We start from the raw sequence: 24,662 nt of genomic DNA on the forward strand, positions 1-24,662 counted from the left end.
TTCGACTAAAGATGTTGTAGGCATCAAAATTGTTAAGGCTTTTGCATCAATTTATACATGCACATCTACAGCCATTTTAATCAACGCATATTTTTCTTATTATAATGACAGCTGAGAAGTTGTGTGAGGAGAAGGGGGGGATGGATAAACTGAATATATTAATATTTTATTCTAAATTAAGGTAGTCTTCCTTTTCTTACACTTTTCTTTAAACCATTGGCAACTATCTGCGCTAACTCAGATGCTAGAGCATCCGACTTCAAATCTTGATCCTTGCTTCAGGGGCTCGAGGTACGAACCAGCTCTTAGGCTTTATTCCTTCGATAAAAAGTAAAATATTGGGAACATTCTTTTTGGGGTAGAACTTGCAGTTGTAGGAAAAAACTGGAAATTAAACTTTTTGACGTATGCAGATGGAATATTATATGATATGATTTATTAACACTAAAGGCCCTACTGGGCCGTGGTTAATACACATTACACTTCAAAAATAATAAATAAAACACCGGTATTTTAAACAAAACAAAAAAAAGTAGAAATAAATCTAAAGAAAATGATCTCTATGCTCCATGCCAGTCCAATAAACCTTCCCAAGTTCTTTATCCCCCCAAAATTTCTATCTCTTAATATATTACCCACCCATTCCTCCCTTTCGAAGCACCCCGGAAAAATTTCCTCTCTCAAACCTCTTAACTCCTTACATAAACATAAAAAATGAATTAAATCATCATTTCTGTCCCCACACATCGGACAAAAATAGGGACCAGCCTTCGACCTAACCTTCCCCAAATATTTTCTCCTGTCTCCAAATGCTACAAGATTTCCCCTTACCGATATTACCCATATGCAGATGCCGATATTACCCATATGCAGATGGAATAAAAACTAAAGTTAAACCTTACGTCGTTTTGTAAGTTCAAGCTATTATTTCTAACGGCGGAAGGATTGAATTGAAAATTTCAAATACAGTTTTGTTGGAAAGTGGGGTGGAAGTAACTTCAAATCTTATGTTAGAGGGGGGGCAATTTTTATCTGACCCTCACAAAACAGTACACAATACGATACGCAGAATTTGCTGATAAAACTTCACAAAAATTATTACGTGCTAGCTTATTTAAACACCGTTCTGATAATCTCTCAATTGCCCAAAATTTAAACAATTAAAATGGCAATAAAATAATTTGTACTTTACTAAAAAAAATATAAATGTTTGTACTTTTATAACTTCAATAAATCAAATAATATTAACATCCTGATTGCTAAATATCAGTATATGTATATTAAACTGACAATGCACATTCACTTGTATTTTTTTCAGTAAAGTGCAAATTATGTTCTGGCCTTCGGAAGGCATAGGGGTTTTGAGCACAACTTATGTTAATTTCTGCTCGTTTTGAGTTTGACTCGGTTATTTATTGTAATTTCTGTTCGTTTTGGGTTTCATTGATTTATCGATGCTGATTCGCGGTAGTTTCAGGCTTCGTAGATTATTTGATTTTGTTTTTGCTCATTTTTGTTTAATCGAGTTCTTTACTTTTCTTTGAAAAACTTATTTTGTGAAAAAGTTTTTTTAATTAATTTCTGTTCGTTTTATATTGACATAGTCTTTTCAGGAAAAAAGAAAATAATACTATAAATCTTTTTGTTTTTTTAAGACTTTATAGTTTGGTCTGCTATTTGTATGCTGGAGAAAATTTTTTAGCAATTTTTAACAACACACATCCTTTTAAAAATGTGGACGCAAATAGTAGTGTTTAATTTCGTTTCATACCTCCTCTAGTTGACCTGAAATGGAAAACTTGATACCATTCGCAAAAAATCTGCTTACTTTCTTTGATAGCTTGGATACACTTGCGCTATTTTGACTTGGTTAAATTTTAAGAGCAGAAGTAGCCCCAAAGGTTTGAACATAATACCCTCAGTCGCTCTTGGGATACTGCTGAGATGCCTTATTGGTAATTAGCATTAACACAGTGCATTTTGATTTAATCTTAAGGCGACAATTAGTTTTTAAACCAAAAGGCAAATGGGAGGGTGGGCGTGGGAGGGGGATTAGTTGCCCTCCAATCACTTCCGACTATTAAAAAGGACATCAGCCCTTTTTATTTTCAATCAAATGAGCCCTTTTCGAAGTTCCTACAACAACTCCTTCGATACGAAGTTCCCTGGTCTAAACAACAATAATAATAATACATTTTAAAAGATCACAAATTGTTCGATAACAACATGTTTCCCTTTGAAAAACAAACTGTTTCTGGTTTACTTGAAATGGGTATTTACTTTCCCGGCATGGGGTTCGGTTAAATATTCAATGCATCTTCAGCTATGAGAAAACACTTATATTGAACAAATTGCAACAATGATTTTAATACCATTCGTAGAGAAATATGAGGTTATCAACATATCCGAAATCTGCATCGCTACCCCGAAACGAAATGGGTCAAATTTTCCCTTAAAGTATGGATGAGGGGGGGAAAAAATCTAAAAGTTCGTTCCGTGATACTACATTGAAAGAGATGTCTTCTATGGGGTTTTTGAGGTGGTAGAAGACGAAAATGAAGGTAAAAAGGGTCTGTCACCAGTATCACAGCGATATTACTCTCCCTTAGAGTTTGAAGTGAAAGGGGTTAAGTCCGAAAAACAACGAAATATCCTATTTTATTGAGCAAGGAGTCTTTTCTAGGATTTTCTTGATCGTGGATAACGAAAAAGGATAAGGAAAATACTTATAACCTGCAAAACACCCGCATTTGCAGTATTACGAAATATAAATCACATGATTCTTCTTTAGAATCGGCCACCTTTTGCTGAAACCCTAAGGGGAGAAAAATACTTTTTAAGATTGAATAGACGGAACTAGGGCGTAGAAAACTTACTTACTTAATTCTTATGCCGGGATAGCGTTGAGAGTGTCGTCAGCCTTCCCCACGTGGGGTGGTCTGGAGCAAGGGCTTCTGCAACAGACAGAAAAATTCCAGCTTGGTCCAGGAAATTCCCACGACTATCACCACTGGAACTTGGGTCTTCCTCTTGGACGCCTCCACCCACTACTGGTTGGGTCAAAGTCGTAAAGAATCCGAGCCGGAGCGTCGGCAGACAATCGTAAAAGATGTCCGAACCCACGAAGTGTCCGCTCGGCAACCAGGTGTGACAAAGGTGACTGGGAAGTTATAGTTCGTAGGCGGTCTTTGCTGACAAAGACTGTCCATCGGATTCCCTCGATTGTGCGAAGCCACTTAGATTGAAGAGTGCTGAGACGGCGCTAGACAGCTGCAGGCCAAGTTTCAGCTCCATATAGTGGGATCGAATAGACTGACCGTCCAAGGATCCTTATTTTGGTGGCTCTTTTGATCATTGGCTTCTTCCAAATATGATTCAGTCTACCGAAGACGGCAGAGGCCTTGGCCGCGTGGGCAGCAACTTCATGGTCCATATAGCCATCCGATGATATAATAGAACCAAGATAAGTGAAGTGGACAAGCACTTTGATTTGGTTTCCGGCGTCCAAGCAATTAGAATTGCTGGTATCAGACTTTGGCTGCACTACCATGACTTTCGTCGTCTTCCAGTAGATCCAGCTGTTTTTTGTTTATAAACACAATTAACAGGCTATATTCAAAGTGACTCTGTTTCTTCCAATTTAGTATTTTCAATAGCGCACAGTTGCCAGGTTCTAATTTCCATTGCCATAGATCATTTCGTCCCAACCGTCTTTGCACATTTTTGGCGATATTCACGCATATTCTATTTTTGGGAGGAAAACGAGCAGAAGAGGGGAGGGTACCTGTTGCAACGGCCGTAGAGGTACCTGCCGGGTCCTTTGACCCTTAAATTGCGGGGAATAGGTAGCGGGGCTCTACGCTTCCCTCGTTTTCCCTTGGCGTAAAAGATAAAAGACCCGATATTATAGCTCGCATGAGCGCATGCACGAACATAACCACCAACGATGGCTGGTGATAAGCTTGTGCCTAACCCGCTACTGAATTTTGTTTCTCGTGCTTTGAAATCTGGTAATCAGTCTCATGAGATTGCGAAAACAGCGGCAGAATTTTTCAAGAAAGAAGAAATTCAAGTGGCGAAAGAATTAATATGGTGGGATTCTGCTATTAGTACTCGTATGACCATGAAAGTTATTATGACTGACAATATCTCTAACATTCTGAAATTGCTCAAATATTGCGACGAAAAGAAAATTGACCTCCCAAAATACGTCATTTATGAGCCAGATGAAGTACCCATTGCTCCTGGGGAAGTAAGCGCTGTTATTACTAGGAAAGTAAACGAAATGTGTTCCAAGCTAGAGAGTTTTATCAAGGTGATCGTCCCCCTGATCAGTGGCGGCTCACCGGATCTGGATCTTCGTTTCAGGGGCCGTCCCCCACACCCCAACCGACCTACACAGTTGTTCTAAAGAACCCCCCTCAAGACTTGAGGAACCCAGAAATGAGAAAGGAATACTTGGATAAGGTATGTGGTGACAATTCCTCTAGTATTGTTGAAATGCGAGCGTTGAAAAGCGGGTGGCGTGTGGTATTAGCCGATAAGAAGTCTGCCGATGCAGTTGCACAGGCGTTATGTGCTAACGATAGATCTGTTGAGGCAAAAGTGAAACAACCATATTTCTACGGAATAGCACGTCACGTTTCTACAGATATGAGCGATGAAGAACTCTGCGAGATTATTCCGAACTGTTTGAGAGCTTTGCAGTTGGGTAATTCTAGGTCGTTCAAACTTCAGTTTTCTTCCAAATTGGACCTTGAAAATGCCATTAAATCACCCCCAGTGATTCATTACGAAAACATCCCAATCTCTGAATATCTGTTTCTTCCAATGAGATGTTTCAATTGTCAAGCATTTGGTCACGCGGCCAAATTCTGCAAGAACGAAGCCAAGTATTCTAGATGTGGGGATAACCACAGTAGCACTAAGGACAACCCTTGCAGCAAACCGATTAAATGTGCACTCTGTGGTTCGGACAAGCACTCTTGTTGGATTTTCAGCTGTCCAGATGTGAAAAACTTATTTGGAGTCAAAAAATGATTCGCGAATTTAGACTGATTACTTGGAACATTAATAGAACTGTAATCAACAAGCTGCCTATCCTCGAAAACCTAATTCGCAATTATAATATTTTATGTCTCCCAAGAAACTTTCCTGATTAATAAAGGGACTGAACTTTTAAATATCGGTGATTCAATCGATCTTTTTGCTGTTGGTGCGAAATCAAGTGGTAGTAGCCGGCCGTCAGGTGGCATCGCAATCCTTGCTTCAAAGTCTTTACGTGCGACAGTTTTCCAAGTTTCCGATAATTTTATTGCGATCAAAGTTGAATGGACAATAATCTTCTCAGTTTATATGCCTACGGACTACAAATCATCTAGATCATATTCCAAGTTCGTTGCCGGAAATTAGTTCGCTTGTCGGAAATTAGCAAACGCTATTGCAAATTGTCGCTATCAAGATTTGTCGTTCATTGTTGCCGGAGATATGAATTGTGATATGTTGAATCCGGAAAGCCCTAGATCCCAAGTACTCTCGACTACATGCGCTAGTCTAAACATAATAGAAAATGATCTCGATTTCATGTATGTGCATAACTCTGGGGCAACTTCATCTCTTGATTTTATAATGTGTTCTCATGAACCAGTTCCCCTTTACCAGTAACATGTGGATACGTCTATCAGCGCATCTGACCACTTATCAGTTAGTTATGTTTTCCCACCTAGTATATCTTTGAATTACAACCCTGATCTACCCAGTGGAAGAAAATAAGACAAGAATGCTATGTGGGCTCCAATTAACACTCTTTTGTACCATAATGTATGTGACAGTATTTTTGCAATAATTTACTTCCTTTACGAACTGCATTACAAATCTTCTTCAGTTGTAGCTACTAACAAACAAGTAAAGATCAATATATACTGTAAGAGAATAGTTCATACCTTGGAGTTGGTGGATAAGGTTGCAGTACCAATTTGTCGTGTTCAGATTGACTTGGAAATACCCCACTGGTCCGATAATTCGGATCTTGTAAATGCGTGTGCGGACATGAAATTCTAGTTAAGAATGTGGATAGATAATGACCGATCAAGGCATGGTATAGTGAACTCCATCCGATTATATACTAAGCAAAGATTCGCAAAAACCCTGGCTATACATCGTGCTATGATTATTGAATGTGATAGTAAATATATAAAGCAAGACCCCAATCGCATGTGGAAATTCCTAAAAAAGAAGAAACGTAAAGAATCAGTTGATGTTCTGCCCAGTGAGAGTGAGTGGGTTAAATATTTTACGCACGAGTTTTCATCGCCTAATACTGATTTAGAAAATGAATTTTCTATTGAGCTTGATGCGAGTCTTGCGGAATGTGAACGGGAAGTTGGTTTTGTTGTTTCTAAGTCGTCAGTCAGTGAGGCACTCTCGAAACTGAAGAAGAAGTTGTCGAGGGGGCAGATAACCTGTGCGGATTGCATCTGCAAGCGGGAATTCAGAACCTTGTCGAGCACCTTTGTCTCCTGTACCAAATGATTTTTAAAGCTGGGGTTGTTCCAGACCTATTCTGCACGGGGGTAATTACTCCTGTATTAAAGAAGGGAAAAGACGGGGGGGGGGCAGTGTTTTTCTTACCACCCAATAACTGTTGCGCCTATAATGTGCGAGTTATTTGAATCGCTTGTTGTAAATAGGCTTAGTGTTATATGTAACACGCTAGATAAATATTTTGGTTTCAAGAAGAGAATGAATAAAGAACACGCGCATTATTTGATTGCTATTTTGTTGATTTCCGCCGATTATTCAAATGAGACTTTGTATTTTGCAGGTCACGATGTAAACCACACATTTTACTTCAGTTTGTATTTTCAGATATTGTTGTCGGCCCTAAAACGTGGCATGGATAAGTCTCTTATACGCGCGATGAGGACTATGTGTAGTAATTTAACAGCGCGTGTAAATGTACCTTGTGTTGATGCTTTAACCCATCTTCTAGTCTTATACCCGTAGAGAAGGGAATACGCCAAGGAGCACTTACTTCACCACCGCTTTTCAATAATAGTATTATTTCATCGCAAGAACCGGTTCAGTCTACATGTATCTTTAGAGGTCTCAATATTTCGCTGATCGATTCTGCCGACGACATTTTGAACGCGAGTAGAACACTTATAGGCATCGAAGAGACTTTCCGTGTTTTGAGTAAGGAGTATGGTAACATAGGTCTTTTATTCAATCCCCAGAAGACTGAAGTTGTCGTATTTAATAGCCGCGTTAAAGATAGTGTACCAGTTGATGACATTTTTGGTATTTATACGAATAAGTATTCGTCTAAGATTATGTACCTCGGCCTTCCAATTTGTAGCGATCTTAAAGAAACCCACGATTGCCTTGTTTCATTGTTCGCTGTAAAGACATGCAGAGCTTATGGAATTCTCGTTTCAATGAAGTGCCGCTTTAACCGTTTTCTACTTGCAAGGGTGTATAATGCTTGTGTTTTGCCACATGTGCTAACCCTATCTCCGTTTTGGAAAACATTTACTTCGTCTGATCGCCGCAATATTCGGTCTATTTTCTATAGATATGGCAAGTATCTGCTTCATCTTCCAGTTTGGATGAGGAATTCGAATATATCTCTGAAGTATGGTATAGCCGACCCGCTTATAGCTGTACTGAATCGCCGTGCTCGATTTGCAAAGGCGTTTGAATCAAGCCTCTCTTCCTTATATGTGGCAATAATTTCAATTTGTCTTTTTTGTTTGTGGTAGGAATGTTCTTAATCTTGTTTTTCTGTAGTTGAGTTTTCTTTGGATATTTTGTTGTTATTTGATGTTACTTTTTTTTCTTTTCTTGTACTCCATTTACAACCTTTGTATGTTTAATAATGGGTAATAAAATAATAATAATAAATAGATAGTCCTTTCCTGGCAGCTTTATCCAGAAGCATGTTTAGAGCCATGAGCAACTGTGACTTGGAGTTGGTGACTAGTGCTATGTCATCAGCAAAGTCGCAATCCGTGACAACTCTATCCCGTATTTGCGTCCAAAGCTCAACTTCTGGGTTGTGCAAGTCGTAACATGATCAGTAATACAGTTAAATATTTCAGGAACAAATGAACAACCTTGCCTGACTCCTCTTCTTACTGGAAAGAACGCGCTACGTCTACAATTCACTTGCAAACAGATCTCAGTCTCTTGATGCATGGCCCTGAGTAGGCGAACATATTGTGACGGGAGGTCAGTATTAGAAAGGATATTCCATAGAGAATCTCGATCAACTGGGTCAAATACTGCTTTGAAATTGACATAAGCAATGAAAGCCTGCTGGCGGAACTCGTTCGCCTTCTCGATGATTTGTCTTATGGAGAATATCTGCTCTGTCGTTGATCGGTCTGGCATAAAACGAGCCTGCTCTACTCTGCGCTTTTGTCAGAGATGTGAAAAACATCGCTGCAACAAAACTATAGAAAAGAGATTGCCTGGCACCGAGAAGAGTGTCAACCCTCTATAGCTCTTGCACTCCCTCCTGGAACCTTTTCTTTTCCACAGTGGTAGGATCCCTCCTGTACGCCAGTCTTTCGGGATTATCTTTGAGTCTTTTATTGCATTGAATAGCATTTGAAACCATAACAGGATAGTGCCACCGCTGTTTTAAAGTAGCTCCGCGGAGATTCTACAGATACCAGGAGCTTTTTGGTTTTTCAGTTTCTTCACATGAATTTGAATTTCTACCCCTCAGAACGGCTTAATTTCAACTTAAACGAGGTCATTATAGATCACAGGGTTGGGGATGGCAGGAGTCACTACAGATGGAGAGAGAGGGGACGCAGGTTGCAGCCAAGTAGTGCATGGCAGAAAAGTATGAAATTACAGAGTTCTATTTCCAAGCTAGTTTTCATCATGTGTATGTCCCATGCAACGCTTATACCCCTTTGTTTGGCTTCTGGAGAATAATATGTCTTGTTGGAATCGCAATTGGGATGAAAAAAACAAAAGAAGGAATAAGTCAGTATAATGACCAACTAGCACGGTAGGAAGAATACTAGGCTTTTCAACAGTAGTTTTAATGATCTTCACATCTACGTCGCTTTCTTCGTTCATGACTTCGATCCCCCTTTCACATTACCTTTCACCGAGGATGCGGATGAACCTCATCTTAGTTTTGTTGTTGGATAGAAATTCGTCTTTGGACATTTAAAGATACGTATCTGCAGTAAACAGCCCCTCTCTTTCGTTAAATTTCACTCGTCTGCTTTGTGTCTGGTCTTTTGTTGCAGGCCCTCCATCATATCCGTCAAAAACCACTGTAGGGCATGGGAACTGCGTTTCAAAAAATGTCAAGAAACGGTTGAATATTATTGAAAAGCTGGCTTTCAATCTTCCACTGAATTCCATGAAGAAGAGCTCCACGATCCAAAACGTGAAGATGGGGTCCTATTAGTTCTTTCTTATTTGAGCACTGGCTATCTACGTCTTTAAAAGCTTCAAATAAGCTTTTGCATGATAAGACTTGCATTGTCTCCTCATTAGCCCTTAGTCACCAAAGAGTAACAAAAGAACAGCACATAATTCACGATTGAAGCAGTCTCTTTCTGATGTGATCGAACGTTTTAAAAACGACCAAGAACCTCTGGAAGATTAGGCTACTATCTATGTGCTTCATATCTGGTGAGCCAGCTCTCTTGGTTGTCGTAAGGTTATTTGTGAGTTCTATCTGACAATTAATCCTTTACTGACTTGTCGACCATACCATTATGCAGACTTGGATTTACCAATAGGTCCGAGCCTAGGGGCACGCAATGTCAGGGGGCGCAATAAATTGTCTCTGTGTGATTTTCTTAACAAAACTGAACTGGTGTAATCTATCATCAAAGTGCCAGGTGCACTCCGCCGCAGCGCTGCCTATGCATAGAAAAGTGATTTTAAAACAACACAGGAATTTCGTGTCACTTATAAACTGTTAGATGTCTCCCAAGAATGGCAGCTGAGAGCAAGGTATCACCTCTCTCTGTCATTACTTTTGGCTCATCAGCTGCGTTCTGTTCAGTGTTTCCACTATCCGCGGATTTTCGGGGATTTCCCTGAAAATCTCGCAAAAACAGAGGGCAAAAGCGCGTGGGCATAGAAGCGTCGAAGCTTCAACTCCGGTCCTGCCATTAAGAATCGCTTTTCCCACTTTTAGAGACTCTTCCGTGTTTGATTCCAAGGGAGCCATTAATCCATTCACTGCATTTCTCAGTCCTTCACAATCTTTGAATAAATTTGACTTTTCAAGCATTCCTATGACAAGGAATGTTTCTTCGTGGTCCCTTTTTTTTGCCTCATAGCCACATCATCTTCTGCTGTTCGCTAGTCCAATATTTTTTTTTTCTGTGAGTTCCTGTATAAAATAGTTTACTTAAATGCATACAGGACGCGACATAACCCAAAGATTTTGCTGAAATCCTCTCATTCCGTCTGCACCAGTAAGGCATCCGGTTGTTTTAAGACTCCTATAAGTTCCTGTTCTATAACCAGGTCACCTGTCAACCCAGCCCACTGCCTTTCTGAGCGCTTTATCGTATGAAGGCCATCGTCACAAAATATCTGTAAATTTCCGGGTGACAAACGGATCGCTTGTCCATTTTTGAAGGTAAATTGTCGCATTCTTTATATCCCGGTTATGACAGTAGAAGTGACCCTATTGACCCGACCCCCCACCCCTGCTGCCACCTACAACTTTTTTTAACACCAAATATTGGCATAGAACCACGTGGTTTATGGTTTTCTCAGTGAGAATGAAAAACTGGAGTTTTCTCACTTGAAAAACCAGGAATTTTGTCTGTTTTATGGATTTTGTCAGTGAGAATGAAAAAACAGGAACTTTCTCACTTTCATGGATGTCAACAGCAATTTATGTATGTTTCATGGTTTTTGTCAGTGAGAATGGAAAAACAGGAACTTTCTCACTTTCATGGATGTCAACAGCAATTTATGTATGTTTCATGGTTTTTGTCAGTGAGAATGGAAAAACAGTATTTTTCTCACTTTGCTGTCAGTCATTAATCAAATTGTTTCCGGGCAAAGTTTAGTAATGTTATGGTTTTCTCAGTGATAATGAAAAAACAGGAATTTTCTCACTTGTAAAAACAGGAACTTTCTCACTTGGAAAACCATAAACCACTTGGTCCTGTCACAAGTAGCACCTGTGAACTTGATTTACATAAAGTTCGCTGAGAGCGTGCACTTACAACAACAACAACATCAACCTTGGAACACCTGTGCTGTCGACCTCAATTCACCTATCGTGAATCAATAATTCCCCTTAGAAACAACAAATTAATTTCCCTTTTCTTGACAGATCAATAAATCAATGACATCATCTGTCAGACTTGAAAAATTTTCGCCTAGAAACATTTCTCCAGGAATAGATCCAAATCATTAATGTCTTTGCCTCGGGAATAGTTCTACTGGTCGAACTCCAAAGGATTTTAATAACCAAAGGACATGGAAACAATTAGGCACGAAACATCTTAGCGATGAATTGTTTTAGCGCGGGAATCAGGTTTCTTATTAATTTGAAATGCGTTAGCGCAGAGATGCCAAAAACAAAAGGAACACGCTGAAATTACGTTTAGGGATTATTTGGGCGAAACCGTTTTAGACAGGCTATGGAACTATTTCGGCGAAACAGTTAGAGACATTATGAAAGAAGATTTTAGGAAAGGTTTTAGAAGAGAATTTGAGGGTGAAACTCTGTGGTCGTTATAATACACAAGTTCCATTTGAACAGTGTTGTGAGGTCCTCTACCCCAACCCCAAAGGGTTCCGATCCCACACCCCAACCCCGAAGGAAGCCCCCAGGACTCAAAGGTCCCCCAAGCTCCCAAAGAGCCCCAGCCCCCCAAACGCCCTCCTCAGACCCTCAAAGGCCCTCCTCTGGTCCTCAAAGGGCCCCCGGATCCCCAAAGGGCCCCCGGACCCCCAAAGGGCCCCCGGACCCCCAACGAAGGAACCCCGGACACCCCAGACCCCCAAAGGCCCTCCCCGGGCCCCCCAAAGGCCCATCGAGCTCCCAAAAGACCAACGGGGTCCCAACGGCCCTCCACCGGTCCCCAAATGTCCCCCAGGCTCCCAACTGGCCCCCGGACCCCCAAAGGCCCTCACCCGGCCCCCAAAGGTTCACCGGGCTCCCAAAGGCCCAATCGGTCCTCAAGTGCCCCCCACACCCCCCAAGGGCCGCCCTGGGGCCCACACGGCCACCACCGGTCCCCCAAGGTCCCCCCGGCCCGAGAAGTGCCGCCGGGCTGCGCAATGGGCCAGGAAAGCGCTACAGGATGTGCCGCAGGGATGCGCCGCGGGTCAGGAAAGCGCCGCGGAGATGCGCCACAGGGAGGCACCGCAGGAAAGCGCCGCAGGTTGCGCCGCAGAGATGCGCCGCAAAAAAGTAAACTAAAAAGTAAAAATTTCGAAAGATTATCCCCCAAACGCCCTCCTCAGACCCCACCGGCCCTCTGGTCCTCAAAGATCACCCGGGCTCCAAAAGGGCCACCCGGCCCCCAAGGGTCCCCCAAACACCCTTCCTGGGCGCCCCAAAGAGTCCCCACTCCATTTTTTTTAATACTTTTTTATGGCTTTATTACATCTTTTTTGAACAAGATCTATTCATAATATCATTCATAAACCCCTTTTGCCATCTCAAAGATTCCCCTCTCCAATTTGTACATACTTTCTTGAATTTTTTAACTTGGTATTTTTTTTTAACTTTTTTACGTATCTTAAAATTAAAGGAAATATTCTTACTACTCTACCACTCATAGTATGCGCTTGTTCATGGACCTGACGCGGTTTTTCAACTGGTACTCTAGGGTAAGTTATTTACCATAAATATTGGTGTGTATTCATTTAACAAGTATTTTTACGCTGTTGAATGATACAAGAAAATTACCTACATGTAAAAAAGTGTGTGTTTATTACTTTACGAACTAATGTTCACCTGAAATCGATATTGTCGTCGTGAAAACTAACAATGTCACCTAAAGGAGCAATGAAACAAGTGCAAGCGGTAACACTATTGGAAATGTATGCATGCGTTGTCATGACAGCGAGAAGTTAGATTTCTTTGGAGTACCCAAGAATTTCAATCGTGTAAACGGTGGATATGCAAGAGTATCATTACCAGAGAAATTAGTGCTCAAAGAGAATACAAACTTAAAAATAATTGTCGATGATTGGGGACAACTCCTTGCTATGGTTTCTGGTAACACATTACCTGTTGATAAATCCTATCATAATTTTTCCGGTATTAGCATTTTAAAGAGAACAAGAAGGAGAAGACATGCATACTCCTGCAATAATGTCATTAATCATATCTTGTCAATATGCCAAAACTGCCATCTATGTAAAAATAATGTGACAGTAGACAGTGAAATCACAGGCAGAATAAAAAGGACATTAGCAGACACTATCATCAATGAATATAAATGATGAATTGACGGAAAGTGAAGCGCAAGTGTACTAATAATGTGTAATAATGTATTTAACGTATTTTTATATTAATATTCTACATCTAATTATTTCATTAAAAATATTTTATGCATTATTTTGTTAAGTGTTCATTATTTTAGGGTATGGTAGAAAGTCAAACGTTCAGAATATCTATTAAAAAGCTCAGAGATGAAAGAAAAAGAATTTTTATAGATAAAGATACTACTAGCAGACTCAATGTTTTATAGAAAATAGAAAAGTTCAAGATCTCTTCTGAATTTTATAAAAGAACAAAATTCACTTGTAATTTCACCAGAGAAAATAAAAAGCTTCCACTTAAGTTTTGAGTTCACTGAGACATAAAAAATTTAAAGTTCACTTCTAAATTTTTCTTTAGAAGATAGGAAAAGTTATGCTTTGATTGTAATTATTTTCCATGGGGATAAAAAGTTTCCCTTTAATTCTAAATTTTCTTAAATTCAGTTCCATCCTTTCTCAAAGAGTCAAATTTAAAGTTCTGTTCTAAATATTGTTCCAGGAGAAGAAAAGTTCAAATTCGATTCTGAATTTTCTCATTGAAAATGAAATAAGTTATTGATCATTTCTATTTTCCCAAAATAAATATAAAAATTTTCCACTTCAGTTCAGATTTTTCTCAAACAGATTAAAAAATTTAAAATACTTTTTAAAATTTTTCATAGAAGACATAAAATTTAAATTTCTATTAATAATTTTAACAAAGAACACAATTAACTTCTAAGGTCACCAGAGAAAATAAAAAGCTTCTACGTTAGTTACAAGCTCACAAAGACATAACCAATTTTAATTACAATTCTAATTTTACAGTTGAAGATAGGACAAGCTATCCTCTGATTGTGTTTATTTTCCATGAAGATGAAAAGTTTTACTTTAATTCTAAATTATCTTCAATTCAGTTCCGTTCTTTCTCAAATAGTACAATTTAAATTTATGTTATAAATTTTTTTCTGTGAGAAGAAAACTTCAACTTCGATTATTAATTTTATAAATGAAAATGAAATAAGTTATTTATCAATTATATTTTAACCAAATAAATATAAAAATGTTCCAATTCAGTTCATATTTTCCTCAAGCAGATAAAACAATTTAAAATACAGATCCGAATTTTTCATAAGTTAAAAATGTTCAAGCTCTCTTCAGAATTTGACAAAAGAACAAAATTCAAATCTAATTTCACCAGAGAAAATAAAAAGCTTCCACATCAGTTTTAAGTTCACCAAGACATAAAAAATTTTAAGTTCAATTCTAAATTTTTCCGTAGAAGATAGGAAAAGTTATCCTATGATTGTGATTATTTTCCATGAAGATAAAATTTTCACTTTAATTCTAAATTATCTTCAATTCAGTTCCGTTCTTTCTCGAAGAGTCAAATTTAAAGTTCTGTTCTAAATATTTTCCTGGGAGAAGAAAAGTTCAACTTCGATTCTGAATTTTCTCAATGAAAATGAAACAAGTTATTGATCATTTCTATTTTCCCAAAATAAATATAAAAATGTTCCACTTCAGTTCAGATTTTTCTCAAGCAGATAAAAAAATTTAAAATACTGTTCCGAATTTTTCTTAAGTTAAAAAAGTTAAAGTTCTCTTCAGAATTTTAACATAGAACACAATTCAATTCTGTTTTCACCAGAGAAAACAAAAATCTTCCACATCAGTTCTTTATTTCACAAAGACATAAAGAAATTTAAAGTTCAATTCTAAATTTTTCGGTGGAAGATAGGAAAAGTTATACTATGATTTGTAATTATTTTCCATGAAGATGAAAAGTTTCACTTTAATTCTAATTTTCTTAAATCCTTAAATGACATGAAATATGCTTACGGCTCTGCCAATCGTACTCTGTGCTTGTTCATGGACACGACGCGGCTTTCCCACTGGTACTCTATGGCTGGTTATCGACACTACCTAGTTTACTGCATGCATTAAGTCAGTATTTAGTCTGCAATGGAAGGATAAACACACAATTCATATCTGTAAAAAAGTGAGGATGAATTATTCGACGAACGAATGTGCACATGATAAAATCATTGTCGTATTGAATGCTGACAAGGAGAAATACCTGAGCTATGAAACGAGTACAAGCGGTAACACTATTGGAAATGTATGCATGCGTTGTCATGACAGCGAGAAGTTAGATTTCTTTGGACAATCGAAATCATTCAAAATTGCTCAAGGTGGATATGCGAGAGTGAGAGCACCAGAGATGATAGTGCTAAAGGAGAATGCCAACCTAAAAATAATTGTCGATGATCGGGGACAACTCCTTGCTTACAGTTCTGGTAGCCCAATATCTATTGAGAGGTCATCGGACCTCTAGTTTTTCATAACTAGTAAAATGACTTAGAAGCAAAAAAGTAGGTAATCCTTATTCACTCTCGACAGCAACTTTATAATTTCCCACAGCCAGAAAGTCTGTATCGGTAAAAAATCTTGTTTCAATGGACTAATACATCGCAGGCGTACTTCAAGGTGCAGTATCCTACACCTTTACCAATGAATATAAAGAGGAACTTATTTAACGTGAAGGGCCTGTGAAATAATGTGTAATAATGTATTTAACGTATTTTTATATTAATATTCTACATCACATTATTTCAGTAAAAATATTTACGTATTATTTTGTTAAGTGTTAAATATTTTAGGGTATGATAGAACGTCAAACGCTCAGAATATCTATTAAAAGGTCAGAGATGAAAGAAAAGGAATTTTTAGATATAAAGATACTACTAGCAGACTCAATGTTTCATAGAAGATAGATAAGTTCAAGATCTCTTCTGAATTTTACAAAAGAACACAATTCAATTCTAATTTCACCAGAGAAAACACAAATCTTCCACTTAAGTTCTTTATATCACAAAGACATAAAAAAATTTTAATTTCACTTCTAAATTTTTCTGTATAAGATAATACAAGTTATGCTATGATTGTGATTTTTTTCCATGGAGATAAAAAGTTACACTTTAATTCTAAATTTTCTTAAATTCAACTCCGACCTTTCTCGAAGAGTCAAATTTAAAGTTCTGTTCCAAATATTGTCCAGAAAGAATAAAATTTCAACTTCGATTCTGAAGTCTAATAAGGAACGCAATTCAATTCTAATTTCACCAGATAAAAAAAAAATCTTCCACTTCAGTTCATTATTTAACATATACACGAAGAAATTGAAACTTCAATTCGAAATTGTTAAGAGAAAGATAGAAAAAGCAATAGTATGCTTGTGAATCTTTTCCCAGAAAATAAAAATTTCTCGTTCGATTTTAAATTTTCTCAACGAAGTCAAGGAAGGTTCATGTTCTCTTCTGAATTTTCTCAATGAAAAAGAAATAAGTTATTGATCATTTCTATTCGCACAAAATAATATAAAATTTCCACTTCAGTTCAGATTTTTCTCAAAGAGATGAAAAAATTTAAAGTTCTTTTCCAAATATTTTCCCGGGAGAAGAAAAGTTCAACTTCGATTCTAAATTTTCTCAATGAAAATGAAATAAGTTATTGATCAATTCTATTTCCCAAAACAATATAAAAATTTTCCACTTCAGTTCAGATTTTTCTCAAACAGATTAAAAAATTTAAAATACTGTTCCAAATTTTTCATAGAATTTAAAAAAGTTCAAGTTCTCTTCTTAATTTTACCAAAGAACACAATTCAATTCTAATTTCACCTTATAAAATAAAAAGCTTCCGCGTCAGTTTTAAGTTCACCAAGACATAAGAAATTTTAAGTTCACTTCAAAATTTTTCCGTAGAAGATAGGAAAAGTTATCCTATGATTGTGATTATTTTCCATGAAGATAAAAATTTTCACTTTAATTCTAAATTTTCTTAAATTCAATTCCAACCTGTTTCAAAGAGATGAAAAAATTTTAAGTTTTGCTCCAAATATGGCATCTAAGGAAGAAAAGTAACAGTTCGGTTATGAAACTCTTAAAAGAGAATGACATAAGTTATTGATCAGGTCGATATGCCCAAAATAAATATAAAATTGCTACATTTCGTCAAGAAACTTATCTCACCGATTTATAAGTAAACAAGCATCCTAAAAATTTTTATTGTCATTTAGTAAATATCTATTTATCTTCATAATTTTACCACATAACAAACTTTAGCTCTATTTTAACCGTAGGAAACTAACTCTTCAGCTACATTTACAAATATCCAATAGGAATAAAGAGCTCTAAAGTTCATCTATAAGTTTTTCGGTGGGAGATATTAAAATTAATAACATACTTGTGAATATTTTCACAGAAGATAAATAACATACATGTGAATATTTTCCCGGAAAATAAAAAGTTCTAGTTCAATTTAAAATCTTACCAACGAAGTGAAGAAAAGTTCAAGTTCTCTTCTGAATTTTCTTAAAGAAGTGAAAAAAGTTAACTCAATTCTGAATTTTACCAGTGAAAATGAAAAAACCTTCCACTTCAGTCCTTAATTTCTCAGACATAAAAAATTTAAAGTTCAGTTCTAAATTTTTCTGTAGAAGATAGGAAAAGTTATACTATGATTGTGATTATTTTCCAGTGAAGATAAAAAGTTTCACTTTAATTCTAATTTTCTTAAGTTCACTACCGATTTTTTTGCAAAGAGATGAAAAATTTAAAGTTCTGTTCTAAGTTAGATTAAGTTAGACTAGATTAAGTTAGGTTAGATTAGGTTAGCCTACGTACGCTTCACTTAGGTTAGCTTAGGTTAGGTGAGAGACATGCAAAAAGGGTTATGCAATTAGGTTAGATTAAGTTAGGTTGGGTTAAGTTAGGTTAGGCTAGGTTAGCCTACGTACGCGCGCGTACGTAGGCTATCCTAACCTAACCTAACCTAACCTAACCTAATCTAACCTAACCTAATCATACACCTAACTTTTTGCATGTCTCTCACCTAACCTAAGCTAACCTAAGTGAAGCGTACGTAGGCTAACCTAATCTAACCTAACTTAATCTAGTCTAACTTAATCTAACTTAGAACAGAACTTTAAATTTTTCATCTCTTTGCAAAAAAATCGGTAGTGAACTTGAGAAAATTAGAATTAAAGTGAAACTTTTTATCTTCCCTGGAAAATAATCACAATCATAGTATAACTTTTCCTATCTTCTATAGAAAAATTTAGAACTGGACTTTAAATTTTTATGTCTTTGTGAAATTAAGAACTGAAGTGGAATGTTTTTTAATTTTCATTGGTAAATTTCAGAATTGTGTTAACTTTTTTCTCTTCTTTAAGAATATTCAAAAGAGAACTTGAACTTTTCTTCACTTCGTTGTGAAAATTTTAAATTGAACTAGAACTTTTTATCTTCCGGGAAAATATTCACATGTATGGTATTTATCTTCTTTGAAAATATTCACAAGTATTGTATTAATTTTTCTATCTCTCACCGAAAAATTTAGAATTGAACTTTAAATTTCTTTATGTCAATGTGATATTAAGAACTGAAACGGAAGATTCAGTTTTCTCTGGTTAAATTAGAGTTGAATTGTGTTCTTTGGTAAAATTCTGAAGAGAACTTGAACTTTTTTAACTTCTAGGAAAAATTTGGAACAGTATTTTGTATTTCTTCATCTCTTTGAGAAAAATCTGAACTGAAGTGGAAAATTTTTATATTTATTTTGGGAAAATAGAAATGATCAAAAACTTATTTCATTTTCATTGAGAAAATTCAGATTTGAAGTGGAACTTTTCTTCCCCCGGGAAAATATTTAGAACAGAACTTAAAGTCTTGTCATCTCTTTGAGAAAGGATTGAATTGAATTTAAGATAATTTAGAATTAAAGTGAAACTTTTTATCTTCATGAAAAATATACATAATCTTATTGTCACTTTTTCTATCTTCTGTAGAAAAATTTAGAAGTGAACTTAAAAATGTTTATGTATACTTGAGCTTAAAACTGACATGTACGCTTTTTATTTTCTCATTGGTAAATTGTAATTTATTTTGTCCGCTTTTAAATTTAATAATAGAACTTTGAATTTTTTAAATTCTATGAAAAATTTTGAACAGTATTTTAAATTTTTTTATCTGTTTGAGAAAAATCTGAAATGTAGTGGAAAATGTGTACATTATTTTGGGAAATAGAATTGATCAAGAGCTTATTTCATTTTCATTGTGAAAATTTAGAATAGAAGTTGAGATTTTCCTGTCCCGGGAAAATATTTGTAAAAGAACTTTAAATTTTTTCATCTCTTTGAGAAAAATCTGAAGTGAAGTGGAAATTTTATATTATTTTGTGCGAATAGAAATGATCAATAACTTATTTCTTTTTCATTGAGAAAATTCAGAAGAGAACATGAACCTTGCATGACTTCGTTGAGAAAATTTTAAATCGAACGAGAAATTTTTTTTTTCTGGGAAAAGATTCACAAGTATGCTATTGCTTTTTCTATCTTCAACTGACCAATTTCTAATTGAACTTTCAATTTCTTTATGTCATTGTGAAATAAAGAACTTAAGTGGAAGATTTTTATTTTCTCTGGTGAAATTAGAATTGAATTGTGTTCTTTAGTAAAATTCAGAATCGAAGTTGAACTTTTCTTCTTCCGGGAAAATATTTGGAACAGAACTTTAATTTTGACTCTTCGAGAAAAGTTGGAATTTAATTTAATAAAATTTAGAATTAATGTGAAACTTATTATCTCCATGGAAAAAAATCACAATCATCGCATAAATTGTACTATCTTATATAGCACAAATTAGAATTTAACTTAAAATTTTTTTTTGTATTTTTTAAATACTTAACTTAAGTGGAATATTTGTGTTTTCTATGGTGAAATTAGAATTGAATTGTGTTCTTTGGTAAAATTCAGAAGATATCTTGAACTTTGCTATCTTCTATAAAACATTGAGTCTGCTAGTAGTATCTTTATCTCTAAAATTTCTTTTTCTTTCATCTCTGACCTTTTTAATAGATATTCTGAGCGTTTGACGCTCTAGCATACCTTAAAATATTTAATAATTAAAAAAATAATGCATAAAATATTTTTACTGAGATAATAAGATGTATAATATCAATATAAAAATACGTCAAATACATTATTACACATTATTAGTACACTTGCGCTTCACTTTCCGTCAATTCATCTTTATATTCATTGATGATATTGTCTGCTAATGTCCTTTTTATTCTGCCTGTGATTTCACTGTCTATTCTCACATTATTTTTACATAGATGGCAGTTCTGGCAGGGAGACATGATATGATTTATTACACTAGTGCAGCAGTAGGCCTTTCTTTTCTTCTTTGCTTTCATTTGAATAGTAATACCAAACCGATGGGAATAGGATCTATCAATAGGTATCGTGCTATCAGAACTGTAAGCAAGAAGTTACCCCCGATCATCAACAATTGTTTTTAAGTTGGAACTCTCCTTTAGCATTATCGTCTCTGGTGCTCTAACCCTCACATATCCACCTTGAGCAATTTTAAATGATTTCGATTGTCCAACGAAATCTAACTTCTCGCTGTCATGACAACGCATGCATACATTTCCAATAGTGTTACCGCTTGCACTCGTTTCATAGTTCAGGTATTTCTCCTTGTCAGCATTCAATACGACAATGATTTTATCATGTGCACATACGTTCGTCGAATAATTCATCCTCACTATTTACAGATATGAATTGTGTATTTATCCTTCCACTGCGTAAAAACTACTGATTTAATGCATGCAATAAACTAGGTAGTGTCGATAACCTGCCATAGAGTACCATTGGGAAAGCCACTTCGTGTCCATGAACAAGCACAGAGTATGATTGGCATAGCCGTAAGCATATTTCATGTAATTTCAGGATTTAAGAAAATTAGATTTAAAGTGAAACTTTTCATCTTCATGGAAAATAATTACAAATCATAGTATAACTTTTCCTATCTTCCACCGAAAAATTTAGAATTGAACTTTAAATTTCTTTATGTCTTTGTGAAATAAAAAACTGACGTGTAAGATTTTTGTTTTCTCTGGTGAAATTAGAATTGAATTGTGTTCTTTGGTAAAATTCTGAAGAGAACTTGAACTTTTTTAACTTCTATGAAAAATTTGGAACAGTATTTTAAATTTTTTCATCTGTTTGAGAAAAATCTGAACTGAAGTGGAAAATTTTTATATTTATTTTGTTAAAATAGAATATATAAATAGCTTATTTAATTTTCATTTATAAAATTCAGAATCTAAGTTTAAGTTTTCTTCTCCCAGGAAAATATTTAGAACAGAACTTTAAATTTGACTCTTTGAGAAAGAACGGAACTGAATTGAAGATAATTTAGAATTAAAGTGAAAATTTTATCTTCATGGAAAATAATCACAATCATAGGATAACTTTTCCTATCTTCTACGGAAAAATTTAGAATTGAACTTAAAATTTTTTATGTCTTGGTGAACTTAAAACTGATGTGGAAGCTTTTTATTTTCTCTGGTGAAATTAGAATTGAATTGTGTTCTTTGGTAAAATTCTGAAGAGAACTTGAACTTTTTAACTTCTATGAAAAATTTGGAACAGTATTTTAAATTTTTTTATCTGTTTGAGAAAAATCTGAACTGATGTGGAAAATTTTTATATTTATTCTGGGAAAATAGAAAAGATAAATAACTCTTTTAATTTTCATTGATAAAATTACGAATCTAAGTTGAAGTTTTCTTCTCCCAGGAAAATATTTAGAACAGAACTTTAAATTGTACTTTTCGAGAAAGAACTGAACTGAAATGAAGATAATTTAGAAATAAAGTTAAAATTTTTATCTTCATGGAAAATAATCACAATCATAAGATAGCTTTTCCTACTTCTACGGAAAAATTTAGAATTGTACTTAAAATTTTTTATGTCTTGGTGAACTTAAAACTGATGTGGAAGCTTTTTATTTTCTCTGGTGAAATTAGAATTGAATTGTGTTCTTTAGTAAAATTCAGAAGAGAACTTGAACTTTTCTATCTTCTATGAAAAATTTGGAACAGTATTTTAAATTTTTTCATCTGTTTGAGAAAAATCTGAACTGAAGTGGAAAATTTTTATATTTATTTTGTGAAAATAGAAATTAACAATATCTTATTTCATTTTCATTGAGAAAATTCAGAATTGAAGTTGAACTTTTCTACCCCCAAGGGAATATTTAGAACAGAACTTTAAATTTGACTCTTTGAGAAAGGGCGGAATTGAATTTATGAAAATTTAGAATTATAGTGAAACTTTTTATCTCCATTGGAAATAATTATATTCATATCATAACTTTTGCTATCTTTTAAAGAAAAATTTAGAAGTAAGCTTTAAATTTCTTATGTCTCAGTGAACTCAAAACTGAAGTGGAAGCTTTTTATTTTCACTTGTGAAATTACAAGTGAATTGTGTTTTTTGGTAAAATTCAGAAGAGATGTTGAACTTTTCCATTTTATATGAAACATTGAGCCTGCTAGTAGTATCTTTATCTCTAAAAATTCTTTTTCTTTCATCTCTGACCTTCTTAATAGATATTCTGAACGTTTGACATTCTAGCATATCCAAAAATAATGAACACTTAACAAAATAATGCATAACATATTTTTAATGAAATAAAGAGATGTAGAATATTAATATAAAAATACGTTAAATAAATTATTACACATTATTAGTACACTTGCGCTTCACTTTCCGTCAATTCATCTTTATATTCATTGATGATATTGTCTGCTAATACCCTTTTTATTCTGCCTGTTATTTCACTGTCTACTGTCACATTATTTTTACATAGATGGCAGTTTTGTCATATTGACAAGATATGATTAATGACATTATTGCAGGAGTATGCCTGTCTTCTCCTTCTTGTTCTCTTTAAAATGCTAATACCGGAAAGATGATGATAGGATTTATCAACAGGTAATGTGTTACCAGAAACCATAGCAAGGAGTTGTCCCCGAGCATCGACAATTATTTTTAAGTTTGCATTCTCTTTGAGCACTAATTTCTCTGGTAATGATACTCTAGCATATCCACCATTTACACAATTGAAATTCTTGGGTACTCCAAAGAAATCTAACTTCTCGCTGTCATGACAATGCATGCATACATTTCCAATAGTGTTACCGTTTGCACTCGTTTCATAGTTCAGGTATTTCTCCTTGTCAGCATTCAATACGACAATGATTTTATCATGTGCACATACATTCGTTGAATAATTCATACTCACTTTTGTACAGATATGAATTGTGTGTTTATCCTTCCACTACGTAAAAATACTGATTTAATGCATGCAATAAACTAGGCAGTGTCGATAACCTGTCATAGAGTACCAGTGGGAAAGCCACGTCATTTCCATGAACAAGCAAAGAGTACGATTGGTAGAGCCGTAAGAATATTTAATACCATTTTAGGATGACAAAAAATGACGATGACATAAAAAAGTTTAAAAAATTCCATGTTAAAAAATTCAAGATAGTATTTACGAAGTAGTGAGGGGGCTCTTTAAAGTTGGAAAATGGGCTTAGGAATGACATTACGAATGGAACTTGTTCAGAAAAGATATAATAAAGCCATAAAAAAGTATTTTAAAAAATTGAGCGGGGCCTCTTTGGGGGGCCCAAGGTGGGTGTTTGGGGGACCCTTGGGGGGCCGGTTGCCCCTTTTGGAGCCCGGGGGACCTTTGGGGACCTGGGGAGGGCTTGTGGGGGGCTGAGGAGGGCGTTTGGGGGATAACATTTCGAAATTTTTACTTTTTAGTTTACTTTTTTTGCGGCGCATCCCTGCGGCGCATCCTGCGGCGCTTTCCTGCGGTGCCTCCCTGTGGCGCATCCCCGCGGCGCTTTCCTGACCCGCGGCGCATCCCTGCGGCACATCCTGCGGCGCTTTCCTGGCCCATTGCGCATCCCGGCGGCGCTTCTCTGGCCCGGGGGACCTTTGGGGACCGGGGGAGGGCCTTTGGGGCACAGGGAGGGCCTTTGGGGGTCTGGGGGTACTTGAGGACCGATTGGTCCTTTGGGAGCCCGGTGGACCTTTGGGGGCCGGGGAGGGCCTTTGGGGGTCCGGGGGTCAGTTGGGAGCCTGGGGGACATTTGGGGACCGGTGGAGGGCCTTTGGGACCCCGTTGGTATTTTGGGAGCTCGATGGGCCTTTGGGGGGCCCTGGGAGGGCCTTTGGGGGTCCGGGGTGGGCCTTTAGGGGTCCGGGGGCCCTTTGGGGGTCCGGGGGCCCTTTGAGGACCAGAGGAGGGCCTTTG

General features: G+C 36.1%; 1 protein-coding gene across 1 annotated transcript; it reads right to left on the bottom strand.

Moving 5' to 3' along the window:
* Positions 1-7,983: 7,983 nt before the first annotated feature.
* LOC148954014 (uncharacterized) lies at positions 7,984-8,391 on the bottom strand. Its single transcript, XM_089086082.1, has one exon. The coding sequence runs from the start codon at positions 8,389-8,391 to the stop codon at positions 7,984-7,986; it is 408 nt and encodes a 135-aa protein (XP_088942208.1).
* Positions 8,392-24,662: the final 16,271 nt, after the last annotated feature.

This window comes from Artemia sp. Qi Xiang Cuo, chromosome 3, assembly GCF_049724085.1.
Source record: "Artemia sp. Qi Xiang Cuo chromosome 3, ASM4972408v1, whole genome shotgun sequence".
NCBI classification, from domain to species: domain Eukaryota; kingdom Metazoa; phylum Arthropoda; class Branchiopoda; order Anostraca; family Artemiidae; genus Artemia; species Artemia sp. Qi Xiang Cuo.

Coding starts and splice junctions, on each gene's coding strand:
- LOC148954014 (XM_089086082.1), bottom strand. CDS start 8,391: ATGCCAGACCGATCAACGACAGAGCAGATATTCTCCATAAGACAAATC.